The 13,731-nt window shown below is 36.3% G+C and overlaps 1 protein-coding gene across 2 annotated transcripts in view; it reads right to left on the reverse strand.

Moving 5' to 3' along the window:
• ttc3 (tetratricopeptide repeat domain 3) overlaps positions 1 to 13,731 on the reverse strand; it is a 42,336-nt gene that overhangs the window by 7,927 nt on the left and 20,678 nt on the right. For both annotated transcript variants that reach the window (XM_023261873.3, XM_023261875.3), the window contains exons 18-34: positions 13,511 to 13,663; positions 12,954 to 13,034; positions 10,458 to 10,567; positions 9,365 to 9,491; positions 8,012 to 8,134; positions 7,832 to 7,933; positions 7,623 to 7,715; positions 7,460 to 7,524; positions 6,880 to 7,016; positions 5,555 to 5,869; positions 4,237 to 4,512; positions 4,108 to 4,151; positions 3,418 to 3,474; positions 3,232 to 3,311; positions 2,999 to 3,154; positions 1,764 to 2,325; positions 1,036 to 1,104 (exon numbers count right to left, since the gene is read on the reverse strand). In XM_023261873.3, the coding sequence (XP_023117641.2) occupies positions 1,036 to 1,104; positions 1,764 to 2,325; positions 2,999 to 3,154; positions 3,232 to 3,311; positions 3,418 to 3,474; positions 4,108 to 4,151; positions 4,237 to 4,512; positions 5,555 to 5,869; positions 6,880 to 7,016; positions 7,460 to 7,524; positions 7,623 to 7,715; positions 7,832 to 7,933; positions 8,012 to 8,134; positions 9,365 to 9,491; positions 10,458 to 10,567; positions 12,954 to 13,034; positions 13,511 to 13,663 (2,550 nt within the window). The remainder of the gene's footprint in view (positions 1 to 1,035; positions 1,105 to 1,763; positions 2,326 to 2,998; positions 3,155 to 3,231; positions 3,312 to 3,417; positions 3,475 to 4,107; positions 4,152 to 4,236; positions 4,513 to 5,554; positions 5,870 to 6,879; positions 7,017 to 7,459; positions 7,525 to 7,622; positions 7,716 to 7,831; positions 7,934 to 8,011; positions 8,135 to 9,364; positions 9,492 to 10,457; positions 10,568 to 12,953; positions 13,035 to 13,510; positions 13,664 to 13,731) is intronic.

A 13,731-nucleotide genomic window follows, 5' to 3' on the forward strand; every position in this document is an offset into this window, starting at 1 on the left:
AATTCTGGGATTTTTTTCAGACAAGGAAACAATATTTTTTGGTGCCTGTAAATGAGGACAACAGGAAGGTTAAACGATGAATACGGTCATTATATTATTGGATAAATCAGCAGCCCTCAAAGGTCTGTCAGCAGTAGAGTGAAACTGATGTTTTTGCTGCTTTTTTATTATTAATTTGTCATTTTGCCTTCATTCAAACACAAAACTTCCTAAAACAGAGACTTTTGAAAGCTGCTGACTCTGTTTCAGTTTGAAAATTCACTGTTGTTCGCTTCCTGGTTGTTATCTGATTTGTAATGCTGCTACCAGTCATTACTTAAACATGGAATAAAACTTCCAGGGGTTACTATTGGTTAGAAATTGCTATACAGTGAAGCAAGTCTCTGGTTGTACTTTCCACCATTCCTCTGTAGCCTTTTCTATTTTAGGAATTTCATTATTTCAAATTAAAAAAGCATTCAAAAACAAAATGATGAGAACATCGTATCATTTCTCATTAGTAAGCAGTCAAACATCCCAAAGAATGTGTATCTTGGTTACAATAAAATTAAAAGTAAAATAACTCATAGTATCCTGGGATGTCTGTATGAAACAATTAATGTGTGTTGATGTTAAAAACATATACAGTGGTGGAAAAAAGTTTTCAGACATCCTTAAAATTTTATACAATCTGAAATATTATTATGAAACATTTGTGGAAAAATCTTTTCTGTGTTTCAAGAAGTGTGGCTGCATTAGACAGACACACACAAACACAAATTATATATATTTTTATTGTTTACAAGAAAAACTAACAAAAGTAAATTCTAGCAAAATGACCCCATACTCAAAAATTCTTATTTTTATGGAACCAACATATTTTAAGTTTTGAATGGATTTTTTTTAGGATTTCTTTAGTATTATGGCTGTGATTGGACTAAAAGAAATTGCACTTGAAGACCTAAGAGTGATTCTTAATGCGCTATTTCACAGATGTCTGGGGTGTCTGAAAACTTTTTTCCACCGCTGTACGTGTGGTTAGAAAACATAACTCACCTGGCAGCTCTCAAAACGCTCATGAAGCTCAGTATTTACGGCGACGCTCCTCATGGCCTCCGGACACGTCTACATGAACAAAATAAACACACTTCAGCATCGTTTATGTCTTTTACACATTCTATCTAATTTATTACTCCCCCAAGGAACACGGCAGAGTTCTGAGAAGATCCGTGTTGGTTTGTCTGTTTGCCTTTGTAGCAAAATTACTCAAATACGGACTAACAGATTCAGATGAAATTTTCAGTGAAGGTCAGAAATTACACAAGGACCAACTGATTAGATTTTGGCAGTGATGCAGCTTATAGTCTGGATCCACGGATTTGTTAAAGATTTCTGTATAGCGGCACAGCGTCACTGTAACCATGACAACAAGTGAACACTACATCAGCTTCCTGCTGATGATCACATGATTGTGATCCTACTAAAAATCCACCACTGAGGACTTATCAGGACTTATCCATCAGAAATGTTCCCCAAGGAACAAGTGATTAAATTGTGGGGGTGTTTCTGAGTCTCATCAATTCCCACCGTCTGCTACATATTTAGGTCACATGATTCGGTATCCGTACATAACGTACACATGGATAATACACCTGTGCTCAGCGTAAGGTCATTTTGTTTGTGGGTACATCTATATTAAATGTTGATGTGATTTCTGATCATCAATAACTAATAAAAATATGCTGCTTTTCTTGCTTTAAATGTGACAAAGTGTTGATGTTTACCTGCACTTCTGCATCTCTCTTCAAAAAGTTTTCATCAGTTGCCATTAAAGTGACTTCTCCTGGTCGAGTTCCAAAAACTCCATCAGCCTCCGATGGGTAAAAATCCCCGTAATGTTCGGGTAAAAAATAAGTGGCTTGCTCACTGTCGCCATTAGACCAATGTGTGAGGCAGTCACTGTCCATCGGCTGGAAGCCAAACATGTATGGATTTGGGAGGATGGGATAGACGTCAGAGGAAAAATCATTCACATAGCCCGGAAAACCAGCTTCAAAATCTGCATGCATATCAGAAGGTGGGGTGTTATCGAGAGAGTCCGAGATGTCGTCCAGATCGTCCAGACTGGCTCCGTGTCCAGCCTGCTGCAGGGAAACGGCGTGTTGAGCCAATCCGATGCACCGGCCCATCTTTATGAAGCGAAGGGACTCCAGGAGGAAGGACTCGAAGCCGCCTGCGTCTTGGATCTTCTGCTGGGCGACGGGAGGGAAATTCACTAGTTCACCGACCAGCAGGGGGTCCTCAGCCACCAGCGGACCGTGTTCATCCAGGATCTGAGCAAAGTAGCTGCAGAATCAAAACGCAAATATTATATCACATATAAACAGATAAACATCACATTACAGCACATAAATTCCAAAGAAAGTTTTTAACCCTCCTGTTGTTATTTACAGGCACCAAAAAGTATTGTTTCCTTGTCTGAAAAAAATCCAAACATTCAGCAAAAAAATTCCCTAAATTTCTGAAAATTTGCAAAACCTTCAGGAAGAAAATTCCAATAATTCCTTAAAAGTTTCCTTTAAAAGTTTGATTTTAAAAAAATCCCCCAAATTTGGAAAGAAAATTCTTGTAAATATTTTCAAAAAATGAGTAAAAATCTTTAAAAAAAAAAAATCCCAAAAATATCTGAAGTAATTACATATATATATATCAGTAAAACTTTTAATATTTTCTTAAGAACATTCACAGAAAAATCAACCAAATCCAGCAAATTTCGCTGGATTTTGGTTGATTCTTTATGTGAATGTTCTTTAGAAACATTCTTAACATTTCTTTTTTTTTTCCACCAAAAAATGTTCAAAGATTTCCCAAAAATGTTGAAAATGTGGACATCAGAAGTTTAACTGTGAAAATCTGTTTTCAAACTTTAAACCGGCTCAATTTTGACCTGCAGGACGACACCAGAATTAATGGGGTAAAAAGAATCATGTAAACACGCTGAGGTGTCGCTGCCACTTACTCGTACAAACTCTCTTTTGTTGGGTCGGGGTTGTTGTCCAAAATGTTTTTATAGAGACCTCTGTGTCTGGTTCCGTTGTATTGGTCTTCAAAATCAGCCACTTGCTCTCGAAGATGACTCGGTACACTGAACGGATCAGAAGGGTCAAGGAATGATCTGCGACAGGAAGCTTGACGTCAGCAACACGATAATATAACTACAGTTAGAATAACAATGATAACAACGCGACTTACAAAGACTCATCTTCAAAAAAGTCTTGGTCCCTCTCGTCTCTTGGAGCTACACTTCTCATCCCAGACAAAACAATAACACCCTGGAGGAAAGAAAACACCAAACAGTTTAGTTTGATGCAACGAAACAGTCTTCATTTAAAACAAACAAACAAACAAAAAAACTCAACAACCAATAAATCTTCTGACCTTTGGCTCTTTCTGTTTCTTTTTTCGGCCTCGACTCTTAGTCTTCAAAGGAGAATTCTGCAAAGAAAACAAGTTTAATGAGCGATAAACTTGGAAAGTTGATTTTAGTGTCGCCTCCTTTTCATGATCGATAAAAGCAGAAAAAACACAATGAGGAAAGAAGCAGAGGGAGGGAAAGAAGCTATTGCTTACTAAGCTGACAGAAAATGAGTGTTAAACACTCATTTAAGTTCAGGATTTTTTTATTTTTTTGCTACTATTATTAAATTACTGATTATATAACAGCAATTAAAAGAAGTCACTAAAGTATGTTTTTATCGTGTTTGTAGTCTAAAGTGGATAAAACACTGAAAATTTCTAACTTTGTCTTAATTCATATTTTGATTTCCTGACCATATAACTTATAAAATGTTTCGTGTTTACTTCACAAATGACTGTGAGTACTGGTGTTTGTATTCTAACTGAAATTTAATATATCAGTGAGTTTTTTATATTACTTAAATGGCAGATTTTGGACAGAATTTTACTCCTGAGTCTGTGTTTGTACACCTCTCTGATCTGTATGCTGTATGGTTAAAAAGTATTATTTTCATACTGTTTGCTGAAAAATTTCACAAAATATGACGACACACATGTCAAACTATCAAATATCAACCCAGGAAAACAACTATTAGGTTTCCAAGAACTTACATTTTGATTTTCATCAGACTTTTTTAAGACTGAACAATGTCCGTCTGAAAAACAAAGAACAAATTAAAATCACGCAACAACAAGAAAGGCCTTCGAAATCAAACGTCGGTCCGGCTCCAGAATACGCACCCATCATATCAAAATATTCATCCAGTATAGTGTGGCAGGAGACATAGTCATCTCTATGCTCCTCCAGAGTCCAGATAAACAGTCTCATGTCATGCGGCGGCGCCTGTTTTAGGTATTCAGTCACCGTCAAGCCAATGCTTGAAAAAAACTCCGGCCTAGTGCCGAGTTTCTCTACAATTATCTCCTGCAACGGGCCAAAGTCGAGCAGAAGAGCCAAGTCCAGCTCCTCCAGGTGTCCTGAGTAGCGCTCGATGAAGGTTCTAGCGGCATTCAGACCTAAACGGAGCAGGAAGGAGTCGGTGAGGCTTCAGACTCTTTAAAACTAAACACATCTTAACTCTCTAAAATACATCTTAAGACTCTAAAATACGTTTTAATGCTCTAAAATACATCTTAATGCTCTAAAATACGTCCTGACTCTCTAAAATACGTCCTAACGCTTTAAAATACATCTTAACTCTATAAAATACATCCTAACGCTTTAAAATACGTCCTGACTCTCTAAAATACATCTTAACACTCTAAAATACGTCCCAAGACTCTAAAATACATCTTAATGCTCTAAAATACGTCTTAACACAGAACAAACAACAACTGTTGAGAAGCAACGTTGGAAATTAAAAAGAAATGTTCCTTTTAAAAAGCCATCATTGTTTATCAGTTTGTGGAGTAAACTTATGGAACAGTCTGGAGGATCGTCTCAAGATGAAAACAATTATAAAACACTTTAAGAAAATACACAAAAATAAAAGGACTGTTTGAAAAATATAATAATGTGGAACAATAAATGTGTTGTTGGGGTTTCTGTAGCGCTATAAAAGTATAAGGTTTAATGCAAACAAGAAACAGTGAGATATTCGATGTACAGACATGTAGAAAGTTTAACTGTATCCTGCTAATTTTTAGACATTTTTGTAGGTTATGGGTTTGGTTGTTTTTTTTATTTAGTTTTGTGTGTTTTATTTCCTCTTTTGCCTTTATGATACTGTGACATGTCTGAATAAATCAAATAAATAAATAAATAACTTGTTTGGATGCAAAACACCAAAATTCTGATATATTCTGAGTGTTCTTCTTTCTACTGTTTTTTTTTTTATTATCCTCTTTCCTTATTCCGAGTGTGACACCAACAGCTGAAACCAAATTCCTTGTATGTTGTGTACGTACTTGGTCATTAAAGCTGATTGTGTAATCTAAAATTCCAGTTTTACAGAACTGACATCTACAGATATTCACTTGTAATCAGCTGAGCTTCAATCGCCTGAACTCTGCTGATATAAATGTAAATGTAAACACCAGTACCCTCCCGGATGCTGACCTGCATCGTTGAGCTGGCACGCCCAGCTGTTCAGTTTGGGATTTATTTCCTCACAGATACTCAGTTGCTGGATAAAAACCCGAGCCCAGACCCGGTTCCTCCTCTCCAGCAGCAGCTCCACAGCCTGACCCAGAGTCTGCAGCTGCTGCCAGTTCAGCATCCTCCCGGCCAGCGGGTTCCCCCTGGACGAGTCCAGCTCCAGCCACGGCTTCAGACTGCTGCTCAGAGCCGAGACCTGGAGGCCCTTCTCCTCCCTCAGCAGCTCCATGTGCTGGTTGATCTGCAGGAGAACTCGGTCCCTGTAGAGCAGCCAGGCTGAGAAGGCAGCAGAAGCAAAAGGTGATAGATCAACATGTGGCTGGAACAAAGTTAAAATGCAGCTCAGATAAGGTGAGTTAAAGCTGCTGCTGTCTGTCAGTGTTTAGATTTGGTAAAGAATTACTCAAGGTTAATTACTCCGCCAAAGAAGGACATTTTAAAGTCACTTTGGATAAATTTATAGTGTTTTTTTTTAACCTTTCTCAGCCATCCTAGACAATTAACTCATTTTGGACAGGTTTCGAACAGTTCAGGAGGATTTTTCTGAGCAAGTTCCGGACAAATTTGAGTAATTTGTCATTTTGCACATATTTAAGGTAATTTTTGACACATTTTGACAACATTTTGAGAACACACTTATTATATGAGTCATTTTGGACGTGTTTTTATGGTTTTTAGTAATTTTTGGAATCTTTCTAAGCCATCCTAGATGTTTGATTCATTTTGGACAGATTGTGAAAAAGAAAAGAGGATTTTTCTGAGCAAGTTCTGGACAAATTTCTAATAATGTCAGATAAATGTGGAGATTTGTGAAAGATTTCTGTACTACTACAAATCCACAGCTGAGGACTTATCAGGACTTATCCACCAGAAATGATCCAACGACTGAGCAGTCTTGGAGGAGTACTGCAATCTGAGTGCTCTTCTTGTTTAGGATGTAAAAACAAGAAACACTAAAATAGTTCAGCTGGTCTTCAGTAGAATTATTATCAAATATTTTAGGCCCCGTTTACACGACAACAGTTTTAGGATGAAAGGTTTTGTGAATTCGGCCTCCAGAGTGGAATTTTTCTAAAACACAACAGCTGCCATCGGGGTGTGAACGAGCAGCCAGACGGAGGTTTCAGTGAGAATGCAAAAGAAATATTTTTGTGTTTTCAGGTGAAATGTTGTCATGTAAACGGTGCCTTAGTGTCGCTGGACAAGTAACAAAAACCCGCAGTAAAGATTTATTTGATGCCATTTAGAAACAGTTTCAGAAGCACATAGGTAAAAAAGTAAGATACCTTTCTGTTGACTCTGAGTTGCCGTGTCTTCTTTCTGTTGCAGAATCTCCTCGTTGATCGTCTGGTTATCCTGAAATGACTGTTTGTGCTGCTTCCTCTTTAGTCTACGCTCCTCCTTTGACTTTAACTTCTTCTGACTGAAAAGAAAAAAATGACAAAAGGCAGATATTTAGAAATCAGTTACTTCTCAGTATACAGAATAAACGACGTTATTACAGGGTGGCTGCAGGTCATTAAAAAGTCTTAGAATTACTTAAATACAGATGCCAAAACCAATCTGTGGTATGCAGAAAATACCATGGAGGCTCTGACTGCTTCAACCTGATGAGTTTCAATGACAAGAATGTGGAGCTCAACAGTTTGATTGGGAGGGAAAAGTCTTTGGCTTTAACTGTACAGTGTGTTGGTGTTTTTCTGTCATGGGACGAGTCCAACTTCTAAAACATCTGCAAATAAATGCTCACAACTAATGACTGTTGTTATTGTAGTTCATCTTAAAATGACCCAAATATGAAACCGGGTCATTTTTTTTAAAAGTTCCCAGCAACCGAAAAAACCCCATGAGTTGCATTTAACTCACCTCGTGCACTTCTGATTCACTTTCGGCATCTTTGGAATTTGTAGTTTGGGAATCGAAGCTTCAAACTGAAAATTAAAAAAAAAAAAAAGCTCAACTGAAAACTGAACTTGTGATCCATCAAGAAGTCCACCTCACCTCACCCCAGCCTGGGAGGTTTACTTACCTTACATTTCACCAGACCTGTAGGACCGTAGATTTTGATACTACAGATTTGACCGACACAGTCTGGAGTCAAACACGCTTCCTGCAGTAAATCCTGTAAAAACAGCACAAACAATTCAAACTGAAGGTCCGTTCGCTGTAGGAAAACATATTTTCTGTACATTTAACTTTGTAATAATGACTGAAAAGCAGGAAATAAAAAGAATTTACCTTTTCATTCTTGTCGGAGAAGGCCGATGCCTTCAGGGTTTTCCAACAGGCGATGTGAAATTCAACCTTGCAGCTCTGACAGCAGCAGAACTGAATGAAGCCCTGCAGAAAGAAGCGTTTAAAATCCATCAGCGCCTCAAACTTTCTGATGCCTAAACGGTATAACTGGCTCTGATTTACCTTAAAATCTGGATCTGTGAAGAAAATTTCAGCTTTGACGGCACTGTGGCATTTCTCAAGGCGACAGATGGCATCAGGAGGAGGAGGGAACCTGCATGACTCTATAGCGCCCTCTAGAATCCCCTGGAAAGACAAAATCCAAGTCTGTCAACTGGAGGAAAACCCAAATAGGAACCGAATGTCCACAATTTAATGTATGTGTACAGTGTGTAATGGCAAAACAACAAAAACAAGACAAAATATTACAAAAATGAGACACAAAATGACAAAAAAAATACACAAATGACATGAAACAAAAAACAGGAGACAAAAAAAGTTACAAAGCGACATAAAATGGACAAAACAAGACAAATTTAGATAAGTCAGACAAAAAAAGACAAAAAAACAAGCCAAAATATTACAAAAATGAGACATAAAATGACAAAAGAAATAGACAAAAAACACAAAATAAAACAAGAAACAAAAAAATTAGACAAAAAAGTTACCAAGCGACAAAAAAATGGACAAAAACGAGACAAACTTAGCTAAGTCAGAAAAAAAAGACAAAGAAAACAACAAAAACAAGACAAAACATTACAAAAATGAGACACAAAACGACAAAAATGAGACAACACGAAACAAAACGAAAAAGACAAAAAATTAGACAAAAAAGTTACAGAGACAAAAATGGACAAAATGAGACAAACTTAGATAAGTCAGACAAAAAAAATAAGAAAAACAAGACAAAATATTACAAAAAGCAAAAGCAAAATGACAAAAAAATGACAAACCACACAAATTAAAACAAAAAACACAAAAAATTTGACAAAAAAGTTACAAAGCAACAAAAAAATGGACAAAAATGAGACAAACTTAGATAAGTCAGACAAAAAAAGACAAAAAAACAAGATAAAATACAATGAGACACAAAATGACAAAACATGAGACACGACACGAAACAAAAGAGATAAAAATATAACAAAAAAAGTTACAAAGCCACAAAAAATGGACAAAAAGAAGATAAAAATGACAAAAAAAGGCCAACAAACAAACACAAGCAAGAGAAAAAGGAAACACAAGACAACAAAAACAAAAAAATGACAAAAACATGAGATAAACGACAAGTCAGACAAAAAAAAACAACAAAAACAGGACAAAATATGACAAAAATGAGATACAAAACGACAAAAGACAGATGACACGAAACAAAACGAAAAAAGAGACAAAAAATTAGACAAAAAAAGTTACAAAGCATAGAACCTTCTTAGAAGCACCACGAGTGGTTTTGTGCTCAAACACTGACATGTTAATGAATACTCTTTAAAAATGCATTTAAAATTAGCCGTCAGACACAAAAACAAACGTCCAACATACCTTGAAATAGTCTGCCTGTGTTTCTCTGACAATCTCTTTAGTTAACGGCCAGGTGAGTTTACCAGGAGTTATTTGATTCTTCACCATCTGCAGGGCGTCCGAAAACTGTTGTAGAGCGACTGAAAACCTGCATGAAGACCAGAAACGCGTCAAACGGTTTGAAACAACAAAAGAGACTTTCACACTATCTGGGTTGAATTTGACATCTGACAGCAGTAAAAACAGCCTAATATTATTATAATAATATTTTTGTACTTTTGTACAGGTGCTATAAATTTATGTACTCTGAGGCTGTTTCCGGTCACATCTGACTCGTATCTATCGAGGTGGATTTTAGATCTAGCAGTGATTCCTAGAGTTAGTTCTAGACTTTCAGTTTCCTGCCACTGCTCTGAATGCAGACTAGTTCATAACAAGCATTTTTTTATGTGGTAAACGCTGAATTAATATTGATAATTATGATTTCTGTAAATTTGTAAAACTATAAATTTAAAATAATTTCTAGACAAGTTGTTTTGATCATAAAGTAAAATACTAGATTGTTCATTGTTCTTTTGTCTCATTTTTCAAATTTTTTTCTTGTTTTTGTTGTTTTTGTCTCTTGTTTGTCTAACTTTTGTCATTTTGATCATAAAGTAAATTAGTATATCATGCAGTTCCAGAGGACTAAATGTTGTGTTCCTTTGTAGAAATTCTGTGATCTGTAAATTGTAATGTGTAAATGATAAACAGGGACATAATGTTGTTGAAATTTAATTTATTTTTCTTAAGAAATTTCAGGTTGTTCATGATGTTTTGTAAAAAGAAAATTCCTTAAATGTGAACATTTTTAGAATGTACTTTTTTGTACTGAAACAAAGGAAATATTTGGAGTTGTGGTTATTTATAGGTTATTATTCTGTGATTTTACTCATCACTGGAGATCAAATTGGGCTGAATGTGGAACCTGAACTAGAATGAGTTTGACACCCCTGTTCTAAATAGATCTGTAGTGAGACACTTAGTATGAGGGACCAAACTGTGAAGGCATAAAATATGAACAGCATTAAGGGTTAAATAAGCGATATAAAGTTCAAAAATGAAGCTTCTGTACCTGTTTTCTCTGAGATAAACTTTGCCAATGGAGTAGTAAACCAGACACTGAAACGTCCTCTCCTCGTAGGACTTCATCTTCTCCAGGACTTTTTGAGCTTCTGCAAGTTCCTGCGTTTGAAAAAGCAACCAAACGTAAAGTCACAGCTCTTAATATTTATTTACAGTTCAGAATAAAAGCATCACTTGGTCCTGTTTGAGTAGCATTTGCTAAGAACTACTGTATTTTACCGTTTTAGCAGATTAAAGTTTATATTTGTGAGCTGTTTGAAGCAGAACCAAAGGCTACACACCAGCTAGAAGGGCTGCAACTAATGATTATTTTCACTGTTGATCAGTTAATGTTTGGTCTATAAAACATCAGAAAATGGTGAAAATTGTCCCTATGTGTTTCCCAATATGTCGTCCTTACATGTCTTGTTTTGTACACAACCCAAAGACAGTAGGGATGTCCAATATTGGCTTTTTTGCCAATAACAATATGCCAATATTGTCCAACTCTCAATTTCCGATTCCAATATCAACTGATACTGATATCTGTGGGCTATTTAACTAATTTTAGGTATATCTGCTGTCGTGGAATTAACACATCATGCCTAATTTTATTGTCATGCCCCATTGGAAGCAGTTTGATGATGTAATCATTGGCGCATCCGTAAACGCCGGCGAAATCCAGGCATTATTTTATCAGTTTTCATGAAAAAAAACTGACGATATTGACCGATATTTCATTCTTATGCCGATATCGAGCCAATATTAATGGACATCCCTAAAAGACAGTGAATTTATTGTCATATACGAGTAAAGAAAACACAAACTATTCAGATTTAAGAATTTGGAATCCCTGAATTTGGAGTTTTTTTCCTTTTAAAAATGACTCAAACAGATTAATTACTCAAAAACACATGGCCAACCTTATCTTTTAAATCTTAAGCTGTTTTGTCGTTTTACAACAATAAAAGTCGATAAGTCAACATAACACAGTGGAAGTTTCAAAGGTCAGATCTATACGAACACAGGAACCGACATCGAGGCAGATCTATAAATTAAAGATGTTATCATCAACCGTCCTGCAGGACAAATGCAGCTTTAATCATCGCTTTACGGCCATCCTCATTTTATTGATGCAATTTAAACATAAACTTTGCACATTAAAGGTTTTACTCAAAGTCAAAGGCGGTGAAGATTTCTGCTGCCAGCTAAATGATGATTTAACTCTTTAATGTCGTTGTGTGCTTCAAGATTCAGTTATTGTTCATATTAATTAATGTGACGCTTGTTAAGTGGAGCTGTACTTGTATACCAAGACTTCCTGTAAAGCCTGACTATCAAAAAATAGCCAGAAAATTGTAATTTTTTTTGGGAACTGAGATGTTTATTGCTCCTTTTAACAAAATCCAGAAGTAAAATTTTGCCATATCATTTTGTTTGTAACATATTTTTTGCACCAAATTTCGGTTTTTGGCAACTTTTTACTCACAACAATCTAAAGCGAAACTCCACCTGCTCCAGTCTACTAATCAGCACTGAGTGAGCTGATACACTCCATAACAAATGGGGCAGTAGTGGTGCAACGGTTAAGTTCTGGACTACTGATCAGAAGGTCAGCGGTTCAAGCCCTGATGCAGCCACTGTTGGGCCCTTGAGCAAGGCCCTTAACCCTTCCTGCTCCAGGGGTGCTGTACCGCGGCTGAACCGTCGCTCTGACTCCCCCAATCGTGGGATTAATAAGGGATAATAAAATTTTAAAAATATATAAAAATAAAAATATAATGGTAAATAAAATTAAAAGAAAGAACAACAGACTGCAGGGAGCTTTGTCTCCATCTCCCAGTAGATTCTCACACTGAACATCTGGACTAATCCCATTAAACCTGCTCTATCTCCTGCAATCTCCTCTGCTGAAATTTATACATTTTCATAATTTTTCACCCAATGGACATCGGTTCACAGTGAGTGAAAATTGAATGTAAACAAGAAAAAATTAAATTTAGGTCTAATAACAAGGGATGTGTTGAAAGTCCTCCAACCGCCACACATGGATTTGTGGCTCCTTCAAATTAAAAGCCTTTCCTGCAACATCACAGTCTCAACTTTCAGGAAGAAAATTTATTTTTATCGTTCAAAAGTTTGGGGTCAAAAATAAGGACATTTCTAAGTGACCTCAAACTTTTGAACAGTAATGTAGATGTCTTCAATGGCTTTTGGCTGACTAATAATGCACATTTATTTACTTTTTTTTTTACAAGTAATTCTTAAAAGATTCCAATTTTTTTTACCCGTTTCACTATTTTATTCTATTTTATTTTATTTTAAAATGCAGCATTTTACCAGTTTCATCCCATCTGAATGTTTTGCACATTATTTTTTTTGCTGCCTGTCTGATAACACCTACAGCACTTAGTTTAGCCCAGTTTGCTTTAAATGTGCTATATAGATAAATTTGATTTAATTTAGGTTTGATTTGACAACTTGACTGCTGTTTCCTGTGAGTTACCTCAGGCTGCCCGATTTCTGTCAGAGCTGACGTGCGACCAAAAAGCAACAACAACACGTCCAGTGTGGAAAGCCCAAATTCCTGAGGAAGCAAACAATAAAAACAACAGCAAAACAAAGTTAGAAAATGCATCACAGTAAAACAAAATTTGACAAATAATGGAAAAAAATTCAAACAAATACATAAGATCGCAAACACGCAACATAAAATAAGGCAAGTGAAGGCAGCGTTTTCATAAAGTAGGTCTAGAACAGAGGTAAAAAGTATTCTGAAAAGACTAAACATTGCAGTTAAGTCCCTGTTGTGTTACTGTAGATGTGATTATAACCACAGCACTTAACATATTAGAAATTAAACCCAATAAAAATGATATAAAATACTACTTTACTTGACTTTAGTTCCAACAGAGTTAATGTTTACGGTTTAGCTTCACTAATAGTGTCATAAATTGCAGAACTAAATGTAACTACTACAAATGTTGTGGCTAAAATGTGGACGTGCACGTGATGTTTTAAGTGAAACAATGATAATTTATGGACTATGTTCTGTGTGGTCACCTTTGTTGAGAGGTCTTCCAGTGAGGCCAGCACTTGGCTGAACGCCTGCTCTGCATTGCGGCTGCGGAGGTCAGTCAGGGCGGTGTGGGCGTCCTGAACCAAAGACCTCAACTCTCCACAAACGTCTGGTTTACTGTCAGCTTTTGACTTGTTCTGAGCAGAAGAAAAACCACAGCAGGTCAGTAGTTTCATCTAAAGACACCATGAAGACTGTAAAGCTA

This window comes from Amphiprion ocellaris, chromosome 14, assembly GCF_022539595.1.
Source record: "Amphiprion ocellaris isolate individual 3 ecotype Okinawa chromosome 14, ASM2253959v1, whole genome shotgun sequence".
NCBI lineage: Eukaryota > Metazoa > Chordata > Actinopteri > Pomacentridae > Amphiprion > Amphiprion ocellaris.